Source organism: Electrophorus electricus, chromosome 18 (genome assembly GCF_041902795.1).
Source record: "Electrophorus electricus isolate QZ-2024a chromosome 18, ASM4190279v1, whole genome shotgun sequence".
In the NCBI taxonomy this organism is placed as follows: Eukaryota; Metazoa; Chordata; class Actinopteri; order Gymnotiformes; family Gymnotidae; genus Electrophorus; species Electrophorus electricus.
The window spans coordinates 15,799,595-15,812,500 of record NC_137514.1 but is presented as its reverse complement, the minus strand read 5'-3'; the positions used below and the strand labels follow the sequence as shown (position 1 = coordinate 15,812,500).

General features: G+C 44.7%; 1 protein-coding gene across 2 annotated transcripts in view; it reads left to right on the top strand.

Annotated features, from left to right (window-relative positions):
- The window catches only part of nrp2a (neuropilin 2a), a 58,193-nt gene that overhangs the window by 38,363 nt on the left and 6,924 nt on the right, over positions 1-12,906 (top strand). For both annotated transcript variants that reach the window (XM_035534693.2, XM_035534694.2), the window contains exons 11-15: positions 1,790-1,873; positions 2,704-2,859; positions 8,545-8,804; positions 9,637-9,733; positions 11,591-11,623. In XM_035534693.2, coding sequence (XP_035390586.1) covers positions 1,790-1,873; positions 2,704-2,859; positions 8,545-8,804; positions 9,637-9,733; positions 11,591-11,623 — 630 coding nt within the window. The remainder of the gene's footprint in view (positions 1-1,789; positions 1,874-2,703; positions 2,860-8,544; positions 8,805-9,636; positions 9,734-11,590; positions 11,624-12,906) is intronic.

Genomic DNA, 12,906 nt, shown 5'->3' with positions numbered 1-12,906 from the left:
GGGGAACGAAGAGAGATGGGAGGGGATGACAGGAATGCAGTCCGAGCGAGGGGTTGAGCGAGAGTGAGGGAGAGAGAGAGAGAGAGAGAGAGAGAGAGAGAGAGAGAGAGAGAGATGGACAGAGAAGAGGGAAGGAAGCCCAGTTCCCACTCATATGTATTCACCACATGGTGGGACTTGACTCGAAGGTCAAGTCAAGCTGCGGTAGTACGACTGCTAACACACCCACATGCGCGCACACACACACATTCACACACACACACACACACACACACATCTTGTGAATGTAATCACTGCAGTTCAACAGTAGACACACACACACACATTGTGAACGTAATCACTGCAGTTCAACAGTAGAAGGAATATCTAATATCTAATTTAAAATCAGTTTTTGTGGTTTTGCAGTTAACATATAATGTATTATATAAATGCACACACACACAAGGAGGCCGTCAAACATGGCACCGTCCATGGTCTTCGACTCATCTTGCCGTCACAGTTCTTAAAGGTCAGACTCATTACGCTGGGGGATGTATTGGCCTTTGGACACCAAAGGAGCATCTTACTCGCAGCAGCGTGAAGTACAGTTGTGTGTGTGTGTGTGTGTGTGTGTGTGCACATGTCACATGTGTATGAGCCACAGGGAAGGAAAAACAAGCAACGTGCATATATGTTTGTGCTTGTGCCTGTGTGTATGTGCTTATGTGTGCCAGAGTTCATCTAATGCATGAGAAAAAAACTGCAAAAAATTGATTTTAGATCAGATTAGATATTCCTTCTACTTGAAGTAGAGGCAGTTTGTGATTGCACTCACTGATGGCTATGGCTATGTGTGTGTGTGCATGTATGTATGTATGTATGTAATACACTGGGACTGCAAAATCATACTCATTTAAGATTTGATTTTTCTACTGCCCAGGTGTGTGTGTCGGCGGTTTATGATGACATTCTTGGGGGGGGGGGGGTCGTTAGCTGGAGGGTGGTGGCTGACAGTACCAGCCGGGTGTGGCGTTGTGTGGGCGGGGCCGCGGGCTTATCACTATGGAACCAGTCTCACTTGTTTGTTGGCTCACACTCAAGTCAGGACCAATTGCTTCAAGATCAGCTAACGTGCTAAACACCCAAAACGTATTTGTCCTTGATGGTGAACGTATTATAGGAGTCGTCCATCTATCTTAGGTCGCCATACAGCCTACTGCTTGTGATTTGTACAAGCAGTGGAAGCAAAGCCTTTAAATGTCTGTTTTATAGTCTGATTACAGCCATCTCTCTCTCTCTCTCTCTCTCTCATTTTTCTCTGTTTTTTTGTGTCATTCTGGTTGTGGGGTGGCAGATTCCTCTGGTTGTGCGTGGGTGTATGTGTGTGTGCGTGCATGCCTGTGTGTGTGTTTTTGTGTGTGTGAGCTGTTTTTTATTTACGGTTCTGTGGCCTGTCTGCTTTGCCATCTCGAGGGCATGCTCTCCATCAGACTGATGCTATGGTGTTGTTTGGCACAGAAATACACAAAGTGCCGTGTTGCCTCTGGTCCAGAACGATACCATCCAAGGCTCCGCTTGAATGATAAAAAGAAATACAAACTGCATTCAGCAGTTCCCTTCATAACAGTAATATTACAATGTAAACCAAACCTAAAACATTGCATTTTTGTAACAAAACTCATGGAAAGCAGGACATTTTCAGGTGCAGGTACAGGGTCACGGCACCACGGTGTTTTTGTGCTGGCGTTGGGCAGGATGGGGCATGGCTCCTTGATGCACACTGTGAAGTAATTGCGCCTTTATTTCGCAGAAACATCCACCTTAGCCACCGAGACATCTACGTACACCCGGCCTCCCACTGCAGAGAGCAGCAGCGCCCACCAACCTGGCTCTGGTAAGTGGGATCCGTCTCCTGCCTCACCCTCCTCGCTCGCTTGGTATTCAGGTCCTGTGAGTCAGGAGTCGTTCGCGTTCCCTCCCGAGTCGAAAGACGCGGAATGAGTGCATCGCTGGAAATGTCGCAGCCCCTGGAACTGAAGCTATAAATCACCTGTTGAACTCCAGACATATTGTCTTCTAACAATTAGCCCCCTGTCCGTCTTCTCGCTGTTATATCAGAGTTTGCAGTTGAGTTGCTGGTTTATTGAAAAAGTTATTAATTGATTTAATAGAATGGCTGTATTAAAAATTTAGAACTCCAGTCAAGATACTGCGTTTGTAGTTCTGAGCTGATATCTCTGTGGAACTCCGTGAATCCTGCAGCTCACGAATTAACGTCTTATCGTGCGAAGCAAATGCTACCGGCAGCGCTTTAGCTGCTAATTGATTGGAAGCCTGGGTATGCCATGGGCTCTCGCTGGCCAGTGCTAAGCAGTGTTGTGCCAAGAAGAACTCGGCTCAGCTCAGCTCGTCAGCCTCTGCCTCTTCCTGCCTGCGGGGCATCGCAGCGGGAAGCGGAAGCAAAGGCCAAAGGTTAGCGAAGGCTCATTGGGCGTTAGCATGTAGCGCTGCTCGCTTGTGCGGACCCATTCGCCCACGTAGCGTTTAACCAGCTGTTAAATGTTGAACTGGAATATACTGTGTGAATATATGAAGTGCCAAATCCTTCCCACTCATGGTATTGCAATTTAGAGCCGTGGACGGGCTTTTAAATCGAGGAGTGTCGACTCTCACTCGCTTATTCTCTCTGAATTGCTCTCACTCTTTGTTTTTCCAACCCTGCAGCTTCCAGCACCTCTCCCCCATCCCCAGCGTGTGATTTTGAGCAGAGCTTGTGCGGATGGACCCACGACCCAGACACCGACCTCAGCTGGGTCCTGCATAGTTCGAGCAGAACTACAGCCCTGGGCCAGAGTCAGGACCTCACCATAGGCTCCAACAGTGAGTCTCAGTCTCTCTCTCTCTCGCTCTCGCTCTCTCGCTCTCGCTCTCTCTCTCTCTCTCTCTCTCTCTCTCTCTCTCTCTCTCTCTCTCTCTCTCTCTCTCTCTCTCTCTCTCTCTCTCACAAAACACACACACACATACTCAATCACATAAAATGAATGAGTCACCTTTCATAAGGCACCTCCACTGCACATTTACTTTCATTAAATAGAATGCATTTCTTTACCCACGCCAAAATTCTCGGGCCGTCCCAGAATCAGTTACCCTCATTCAGCAACATTATAAAGTTGACTGGAAAGCTAAACATCCTGGGATGGTACTCCACCTGCATTCAAACTCAGAGACTGCTCACCACATGCCAGCTACAGATGTGGAATCCAGGAATGGGGGTAGGGTAGATGTATGGTGTGTTTTTGCTCTGCAGCCTCTGTCAGTTTGCCCTGCTTTCTTGCTTTATAGCTCGACACATCACAAAGCTCTTGCAAAGGTGATATCCTGTTCAATTAGCTGATTATTAATTTTTTTCTGATATATCAAACGCTTCTGGTTAATAAATATATATATATATATAGATTTTGTGGTTCCTTTCTTTCATTATGGCCTGTCAAGCTGCTCGAACGCTGATGCGAAACAGAGGGTTAAGGCACCGGATCTGTAACTGACTTCAAAGCAGCCTGCTCCTGTGGAAAACGGAGCTCTGACTGGGTGAACTGAGCCTTCATCTACCTTGTGGACACACCACAGTATCTCTAAGCAGGCTTCCATATTCCAAAAGCCTCCTTGAAGAAATAATTATTCATTTTTCTTTGTACAAACCTTGGATCCAAAACCAGCACTTTTGCCGGATTTTGACTTGCATTTCTTTTCCGTTTCTTTTTCACACTTGTACACTGAAGTTATGGGGATTGTTATTCGAACCCTGTTTAAAATTCATTGGTTTTGATATGTTTGAGGCACTCTCAAAATCGTTTTACCAAGCCCTGGAGACAGCTGAAGGTGTTACAGGTGACCTTCGGGAAGTTAGTGCTTGTACACAGGCCAACAGAGGTCATGGATCTGTCTCATTCGGATGTATTTCACTTTATTGTAGAACCACTTGACCTTTAAATGCCAGAGGAAGACTATTAAAGAACAGAAGGACAGAGTAAAGAACTCACACCTGTCTCTGCTCATTCGGCACTGGTGGGGGGATTACAAAATGGTGTCACTTAGTGATGACCAGTTCCCTTTCACTTTGTCTTTCTTTTTTTTTTCTCCTTCTTTTCTTTTATATTTGAGGAAACAGGGACAGATTTATTTCATAAACAGGGCAAAAGCCCCCTAGGAAAGCAGAAGACAATAGGGAAGTGTTAGGGATAACAAACACACTCATATATCTCTGAGCTGCATGCTTCTCACGTTAGGTTGAGCAAGGTGCTAGCAACACCAAGGTCATGGGTCAATTCCCAGGGAGCACACATACTGTCATGCTGATAAATATGTAAGAGATTATCTGCCAAGTGCTGTGAATGTAAAATGTAAGAATGAATCATTTAAGGCACTCAGTATTGAAACCGGTGTAATGCTGCTGCTCACTCAGAACAACAATGACAAGACGCCTCACTTTTTTACAACGACATTCTTTACTTTTCTTCGCCAGTCACCCAACATTTTGGTTGGATGTTAGTGGCAGGAGAGTCATGCTGCTTAGGTACCCAGTCAGGAAGAGATCAGCAACACACTGTCACAGGCCCAGTCAGCCATATCACCCTCATGCTGGCTGGCACACGAAGATTGACAAAGCAGGCCCTTAAAATGTCACCTGCAAGGCAGGGATTCCTTCCCTGGGCATTTGAAGAACCACTGCTGCTGAGATTGTGCAACAAAGGGTTAAGGTTCACGGAACAGTTAAATGTATTTTATTGCATCTGTGATATTGCATAACAAGTTTTAAAGAGTCATCTCAGATTGCTTTTGATTGTCGCATCACTATATGGCATGCGCATGAGTGAAAAGCACCAATATAGTTAGTGCACAGAACACAATATATGCATGATATACAAGAATATATACAATAAATAAATAAAGATGTGCAATGCAATATGATAGACACTACAGTACACACACTGCAATACATGCTGTAAGAGAGAAAGTATATAATATGTACTATGCAATACACAATACAGTACTGTAACGCTGCTGGCCCGAGTGCCGCAGGGCGTGGGGCAGGACGTGCAGACTTCCTCGACAGTGCAAGACATTTATTCACATTAAACATAGACGACAAAGGTGGCACTCACACATAACACTTATGGTGAACATGATAACACGTTTAACATTTAACGACTAGCATATACACATTACATGGTGATAACACAAACCGACGTTACAGCTACAGCGTCGTTTACAAATATCGACAGTTACACAAAGTAGCGACAATGACCAACGAGGGTGCACACACTGACAGGGGTTTAAATAGACAGACAAACATTCAACAGTAAACCCTGTGCAGGTGTGACTTAAGGGGGCGTGGTTACAAATCAGTACCCATGAATCCCCCTGCACGCAGCAGGCCGTACCACATGACTCGTGGGACATTCCGTGACAAGTACACATTGGGCATTACACGATAAACGCTGTACAAGTAGACACTTTTCAGTAGACATTGTACAATAGACACCGTACAGTAGACACTGCAATACACAAATTGTACATAAAAGTGGAAAGAATATCATAATAACTAATCTAAATTGTACTTAGGAAGCACGGGGATGTGCGTGGGTGCATGTGTGAATAAATTAATGTGAGGCAGAGTTCAGCGGCCTGATGGGACATGCTGTCTCTGAGCCGACTGGTTCGATGCCTTGATGCTGCGGCACCATCTGCGCAATAGGAGCCGCGAGAAGAAGGTGTGGCCAGGGTGACTGGAGTCTTGGATATTTTTCCTCACCCTCCTCAGGCAGCATTCTGCATAGCTATGTCCTGGAGGAAGGGAAGCTCAACCCCAGTGAGCATATGGGCACTGAGCACTGCTCTCTGCAGTGCTCTGCAGTTAAGCTCCAACGTCACGCTGTGCTGCATCCAGTCAGGATGCTTTCAGCAGCACAGGTATAGAATGTCCTGAGGATACAGGTGCTCAGGCTGAACCTCTTTAGGGCAGCAAAAAGAGGCAGCAGAGGCCTTGGTTATTTGGGTGCCCCGACTATGTGAGGTGCTCAGAGATGTGTGTGCCAAGGAACCTAAAGTATCTGACCCTCTACACGGGAGTCCCATTGATGGTGACAGACACATATTCTCCCTTCCTCTTTCTTAAGTCCACTTTCAGCTCTTTGGTCTTGGCTATGTTGATGGAGAGGCAGTTCTCCTGGCACCAATGTGTTAGGGCCACTGACCTCTCCCCGGTATGCTGTCTTGTCACCATTGGAGATGAGACCCACCACTGTTGTGTCATCAGCATATTTCACAACAATGTCAGAGCTGCTACTGGCTACACAGTAATGCGTGGAGAGGGAGTACCTGTGTTCAGTGTGAGAGGTGAGGAGATAACACTGCCCAACTTGACCATCTAGAGTTGGGCTCAGGATCCAGTCACATATGCAGAGATTTAAACTTAGTTGGTGTAGTTTCCTGTCCTGTGGGTGAGGGCAGTGTGCAGTGGAAAGACCATTGCATCAACAGTTGACATGTAATTTGACCAAATTGTAATGAGTAATGAGTCCAGTATGGCAGGCAGTGTGGAGCAAACGAGGTCCTTGACCAGCCTTTTGAAGTGTTTGCTCACTATGGGTGTCAGGGCCACAGGGCACCAGTCATTTAGAAATGGCACCTTGGAGGCCTTAGGTACAGGACCAACTTTTGAGGCTTTGAAGCATGTCGGGAAAACAGACAGGTGGAGGAACAGATTTAAAATTGTCAGTGAACACTGCAGTCAGCTGGTCCGTTCAGGCTTTTAATCCATGATATGGAATGCTGTGTGCGACAAAAGCCTTGTGCGTGTCCATTTTCCTGAAACTCCTTTGTATATCCACCTCAGACCCAAAAAGGATGGTGATGTCATGAAGTGCTGGGCATGCTGTCCTGCGGTGCAGGTTGCTGGGAGTTCCTCTGCCAGAGAGAGAGAGTAGTGTGAGGCCCGTTAACACCCCTCTTAAACCTGCTACCACATTCATTCCCTACCACATGCCACCAGTGCTTCTGTTGAACTTCATTCCTGTATTCACATTTGGCTGCCCTAATTGTTTTCCAGAGGGAATAACTGACTATTCGAATTCTGCCATTTGGCTTGAACTCATCACAGTGGATTGCGCATTAAGAGCAGCATGAACCTCTTTGCTCATCCAGGACTTCTCATTGGAGAAGAACTTTATTGATTGGAACAAGGTTTATTACAACAGTTATTGATTTTATTAGTTGGAACAATGTCCTACATGCACTTTGTGATGAATGCACAGACTGTTTTCATGTACTCCTTGTATGTTTTTGCTTCAGGCGTTACAGAACATTTCCCAGAATGGGCGACATATGACTGTGACGAACTCCAGGTTTCGAGAACAGAATGTTTTAATAGTGTGTACATTCCTGCAGTCACACCACGGGATGGTGATCATGAACCATACCCCTCTGCCTTTGCGTTTCCCTGTGAGGTGCCGTGAGGTGCATGGAGAATCTTGCAGGCTCAGTATCCAAGTCGGGGCCCCCAGTCAGCCAGTCATAACACAGATAATATAGTAATCCTGAGTCTCTCAACGCAATGAAATGCATCCACAGAGTTTATTCTCTAAGGATTGTAAATTCACCAGTAGAAAAGCCAGAGGCCAATTCGCATGTTGTTCCAGCTAGACCAGGACCCCGCTCGCATGCCCATTCTCTAGCGCTGCTATTGTGGGCTGGGGGTACAGGTGCGTGTGGTCCCTTTGCTTACCCTTAGCATACGCAGAGCAGTCATGTAGGAGGTCGAAGTTAGATTGAAAGTTGCAAGTTGTCGATCTTATATCTAACAGACTTTCCCAGGAGTACACAGTATAATTTTCAAGACCGAAAGCAAAAACCACTGATATATAGAATCGTGAGTACATAAAAGAACACTACACTTAGTCGGAGCTCATAGCAAAGCAACCATTCATGCTATGCCATCTTGTCATCTTCAAAAGGGGTTACAAGCCAGCAAATAATTTAGGTTCAGTTTCTGAGAAAGGCATAACATATTTGAATTGATACTTCTAACAGCTATCTTCCTGAGACCTTCACCTCGCCTCTCGTCTGTCACATGAACACCTGGCACAAAGTACCACACTTAAGCAGAGTGTGCATGGTGGTCAAGCGCAGTCACCATTAGATATAGATGTACAGTTAACTGTTTTTTGTGTAGATACATGTTGTAAAGGAAATGTGAAGCTGAGTTTCTTTTTGAACTGCCGTTTGTGCTCAATTGTGTTTCTTATGGTCAGCTCAAAATTGTTTCCTGTCAGAACTGCACAGTCACTTATCTCCTGTAGGGAAAATATAAGGAGAGCATTTGATTTCAAACATATGGTTGCCTAACCTGGCATTGTAGATTATGTTGATGTTGCTTTGCTACTTCAGCAAACAATTTTGTTTCCAGAGCAGCTGTTTGTGTTCCACTCATCACGATTGTCAGCATCTATCGTTTATCTCCGTTACTCCATCTTTGACGTGCCCACTGTTATGTCCTCTGTCACACAGGTCTGGGAAACTACCTGTACATGGAGGCCAGCCCCAAAACGCGAGGGAAGAAAGCCAGGCTTGTCAGCCCTGAGGTGGGCCCAGACACCGGGCCCCTCTGCCTGAAGTTCTCCTACCAGCTGGAGGACGAGGGGACCCTGCGTGTGTTACTGCGGGACCCACTGCTGGAGGAGACCCTCCTGTGGGCCCTGCATGGCGGCCAGGGCCCCACCTGGAAGGAGGGCCGGACTATCATACCTGAATCGCCCAAAGAATTTCAGGTGCGCTCATCTGGCCACACACTTCATTCAGTAATACAACCTTCACTTGCTTACATCACTAACAGCCATCTAGGACAGATTCTACGACAGCTATGTGTCCACCTACCAGCATTTTAGCCCTCTCTGCGTGGCTCCATATGGACTCTTCTGTCCTAATTGGTCCCCTCCATATTGTCCAGCTCCAAATTCCGAATTTTTGTGTCATTCTGAGTACACTGCCTCAAGTCTAGCAGTGATCACCCTCGGTCTGGTTTATGATGCCTGCCTGTTTGAATTATGACAACCAGAGCTGCCCACATGAAGATGTTTCATTACACTCTTATTATTAAAAAATTTAAGAGAGATAGATACATAAATAGATAGACAGACAGACATATATTTTTAAAATTGTAGTGAAATACACAGACTTTCCAGAAAAACAGGACATTTCAGAGGAGCTTCATCAGCTGTGCAAGCAAAGTACTTCTGAATTAGTAGTAGGAGGAACTAGTTTGTATATGCAAAAGTAGATGTTTAAATAATAAAATTCATTTAATGGAGTTCTGAAGTTCCAAGAATGTAGATGAGTTCTTTTTCTTTGAGTTTCCTAATTTCATTTCAACAACTGGCAATGCAAACAAATTATGGCACTGCATTAATTTGGTGTCCATTACTGGAATCTTCTTTTTTTATACTTAATATTTCTGAGAAGAAATGGGAGATGTGTAAATGTTTAGGCAATGCAAACTACATCTATCACTTTGCTCCCTCTTTGAGCTGTTTAAAGTGAATAGATAGATAGATGCCTTCTTTCACAGGAAGTGATTTTTTTGCCTCTCTCTTTTACTGGCAGGTGGTCATAGAAGGCGTATTCGAGAAGGCCACCACTGGCCACATCTGGATAGACAACATCTATATGAGTTCGAGCACACCGCTGGAGGAGTGCACGCGTAAGCGCCGCCGTACCTTCAAGGACTGGCTCTTGTTCTTTCCCAGAGTGGCGCCTTTAGCGCGTCCCCCCGTCTTCCCTGGGTGCAAGCATTTTAGCTCTGCCCCTTTCATCCTCTCACCCACACTGGGGATCGCCAACACCAGTGCTGCAGGAAAGCAGCACCGATCAGTTTAATGTTATGTTCCTGAGGACCAGAATGCTTTATTGCAGCAGCGAAAATGCTAGCTTGTTCAGTGTGATTGCCCTTCAGGGATTAGGATATGATTCAGGGATTAGAATATGATTCAGGGATTAGAGTATGATTCAGGGATTATGGTATGTTTCATGGATTAGGGTATGCTTCAAGGATTAGAGTATGCTTCAGGGATTAGGGTATGCTTCAGGGATTAGGTTATGATTCAGGATTTAGAGTATGCTTCAAAGGTTAGGGTATGCTTCAGGGATTAGAGTATACTTCAAAGGTTAGGGTATGCTTCAGGGATTAGAGTATACTTCAAAGGTTAGGGTATGCTTCAGGGATTAGAGTATACTTCATCCTGTGCTTGTGCTTTCTCTTTATGTCTCAGTGTCTGCATCTCTGGTGCATTCCTGCCATTCATCTGCCTATTCTCTACTGGTTCCATATTCTGGGAAAGAAACAGCCTGGTGTTTAATACCCTGCACCTCTATCAGCCCTAGCACTCACTTCATCAACCTTTCTGTTAATTTGACATCATCAAAGAAGAGGTAGAGGTGTAAAACATGAGTGGCACATCACTAGTCATCAAACACAAACTACAGAATAAAAACTAGGCCACAAAGCCCCATGAGCCCCAATGCTAATCTATATTTCATTATTCTTTCCTTGCCTCTCTTTCTGTATTTTTAAACAGCCTTCTCCAAAACCAAATTTATTGACAGCCCCAGTGGCCCTGTATAGAAGTCCACATCTTTGTGAGCTTGGGTCTCAAAGGGATCACTTCTGACCTTGTACATACACTTGCTCATATTTCCAGCCTACAGCATGAAACCCAGAAGTGATAGAGCCATTTTGGCTCGTACTAGTGGCTGGCTTGGACGCTCTGTGTGGCTCAGCTCAGATCCTAAAGTCAGAAACCTCCCAGCCCTTGCACTGTTGTGAACTTATTGCAATCGTTCCACCCCCAACCCCACCCTCCACCCCAATGAATGATGGGAGTCTTCTTATCAGCTACTGCAGTTGGACACGCACACTGGGCTGTGCTACATTTGCCAATAAAAAATATCCCCCAATACTCCATCATGTTTGTCTGCGCCTTCTTAATAGTAGCACCCCAAATGTTTGAGGCTTCACTCTCTTAAGCACCAGTGTACATATGCCAATACATGTACACCCATGCATGTTTGCCAGTGCACAGCCTTACAGAGTTGTAAGTGGTGCAACCTGATCAAAAGTTTGATGCATCCCAATGTACAGCAAGGCACAATTACTTCATATTTCTGAGAAGAAATGGGAGATGTGTGTTTAGGCAATGCAAATTACATCTATCACTTTGCTCCCTCTTTGAGCTGTTTTAAGTGGAGCCATTAGTCCACTTAGTAAACACAAAATTCAGAAACAAAAAATCCTCATGAATTTTTACACATGGTTGTAAAGTTTGGGAGCTTCTCTGAGATCCTCTGAGTTCTGGGATATTGATTTTTCATCCTCATCTCCTTCCTCATTCTGTATTCAGGCTAATTGCTGTTTGTAAAACTTGCTTCATTACTGGAGAATGCCAGACAAGAGAACATGTTCCTTAATGTCTGCAGCAAAGTGAATCTTTCTTTGTCTCTCTCAATGTCTCTCACTTTGTCTCACTCTCTCTCTGTTTCTTTCTCGCTGTCTCTCTCACAGAACCTTTTACTGCCTTCCCTCCAGATATGACTGGTGAGTTTAACCTGTTTCTGCATCTTCTAGTATTTGCTTCTGATATGAATGTTTGCGCTTCCTGCTCTCTGCACTCTAAAGCAACAAATTGTAAAATGCAGATCTAGGATCAGTTTTACTTCACACCATGTGCTGTTGACGTTTTCTGTCAAGGTAAGGACTTCTGATCCTAGGTCTGCTAGTTAAAATAACCCTTCCCTTTTTCAAGGGACTGAATGTTTGGTGCTGTTGAGTTGCAAGGCTAACAGCTGTACCAAGACAGCATTATGTAACAGTTTAAGCAAGTGATTTTGAGTGTCCAATGAACAGAAACCAGCATCCTTAACTCATGTTGGTTTATTTATGTATCACACGATCACCCTTTATTTACCTGGCACATTTCTTTACACAACCTTTGGATTCCATAACTTTCAGAGATTGGTTATATGTTCATATAAGCAATGGCCAGCTTGATGTAGTGCAACACATGCCATATCGTGCCAGTGCTCCCAGCCTAGTGGAGCTAAGTTCTGTCACCTAGCCACCAAGCTGAGACAGTCTCTTTAATGAGCGGCAGTCTTTCTCAATGGCTGAGTGTGACTGAATATAGCACCACACAGTGTCTTCCAGGGTGCTGCTCTGCTCGGAGTGATTGCATCAGAGATATGGCGTTTGCCTTTTGTGATCCCCAGAGTGCTAGTTCTTTGGGAGGGGGGATCTAACTGTGCTCAGCAGTCTTTTTAGCAAACAAGGCTGAAAAAAAAGTTCACTTATGACTGTGCCTGTATGATGACTAATTGAAACTTTATTCAAGTGTTATTATTTCAGGCAAGGGCAATGGGTATGACATTTGTTTGGTGCTCCACTGGCCAGGTGCTTGGGTGATTTGGTGATGATTCACTCACCAATGTGTTGTCTATACTGAAGATAACACATTTATGTCAACTAGTAGGGTACAATAGGTTTACCATTGAATCACATGGTTAATTCACAAGCTTGGATACTAGATGTTATATCTAATGTGGATTAGGAACATCCACCCTCCCAACACATGTCTTGATGTCCTCTTACAATTAACATGTACATTTTGTTTCTCATATAATCTACTACACATAACCGCGCTATCAGTGAGTTATCATTTAAGGTCTCCTCTGCACCTTTAAGAGAGAATTGAAATGATGAAAAATGATGGTCTCTGTTTGCATCGTGCAAGTCCTGCAAGGTTGAATGAAGAGAACACAAAAATGCATGTGGCTCTGCTTGGCTTCTTGGACCCTTGTTTTGAATGCAGCCTTTAAATATAT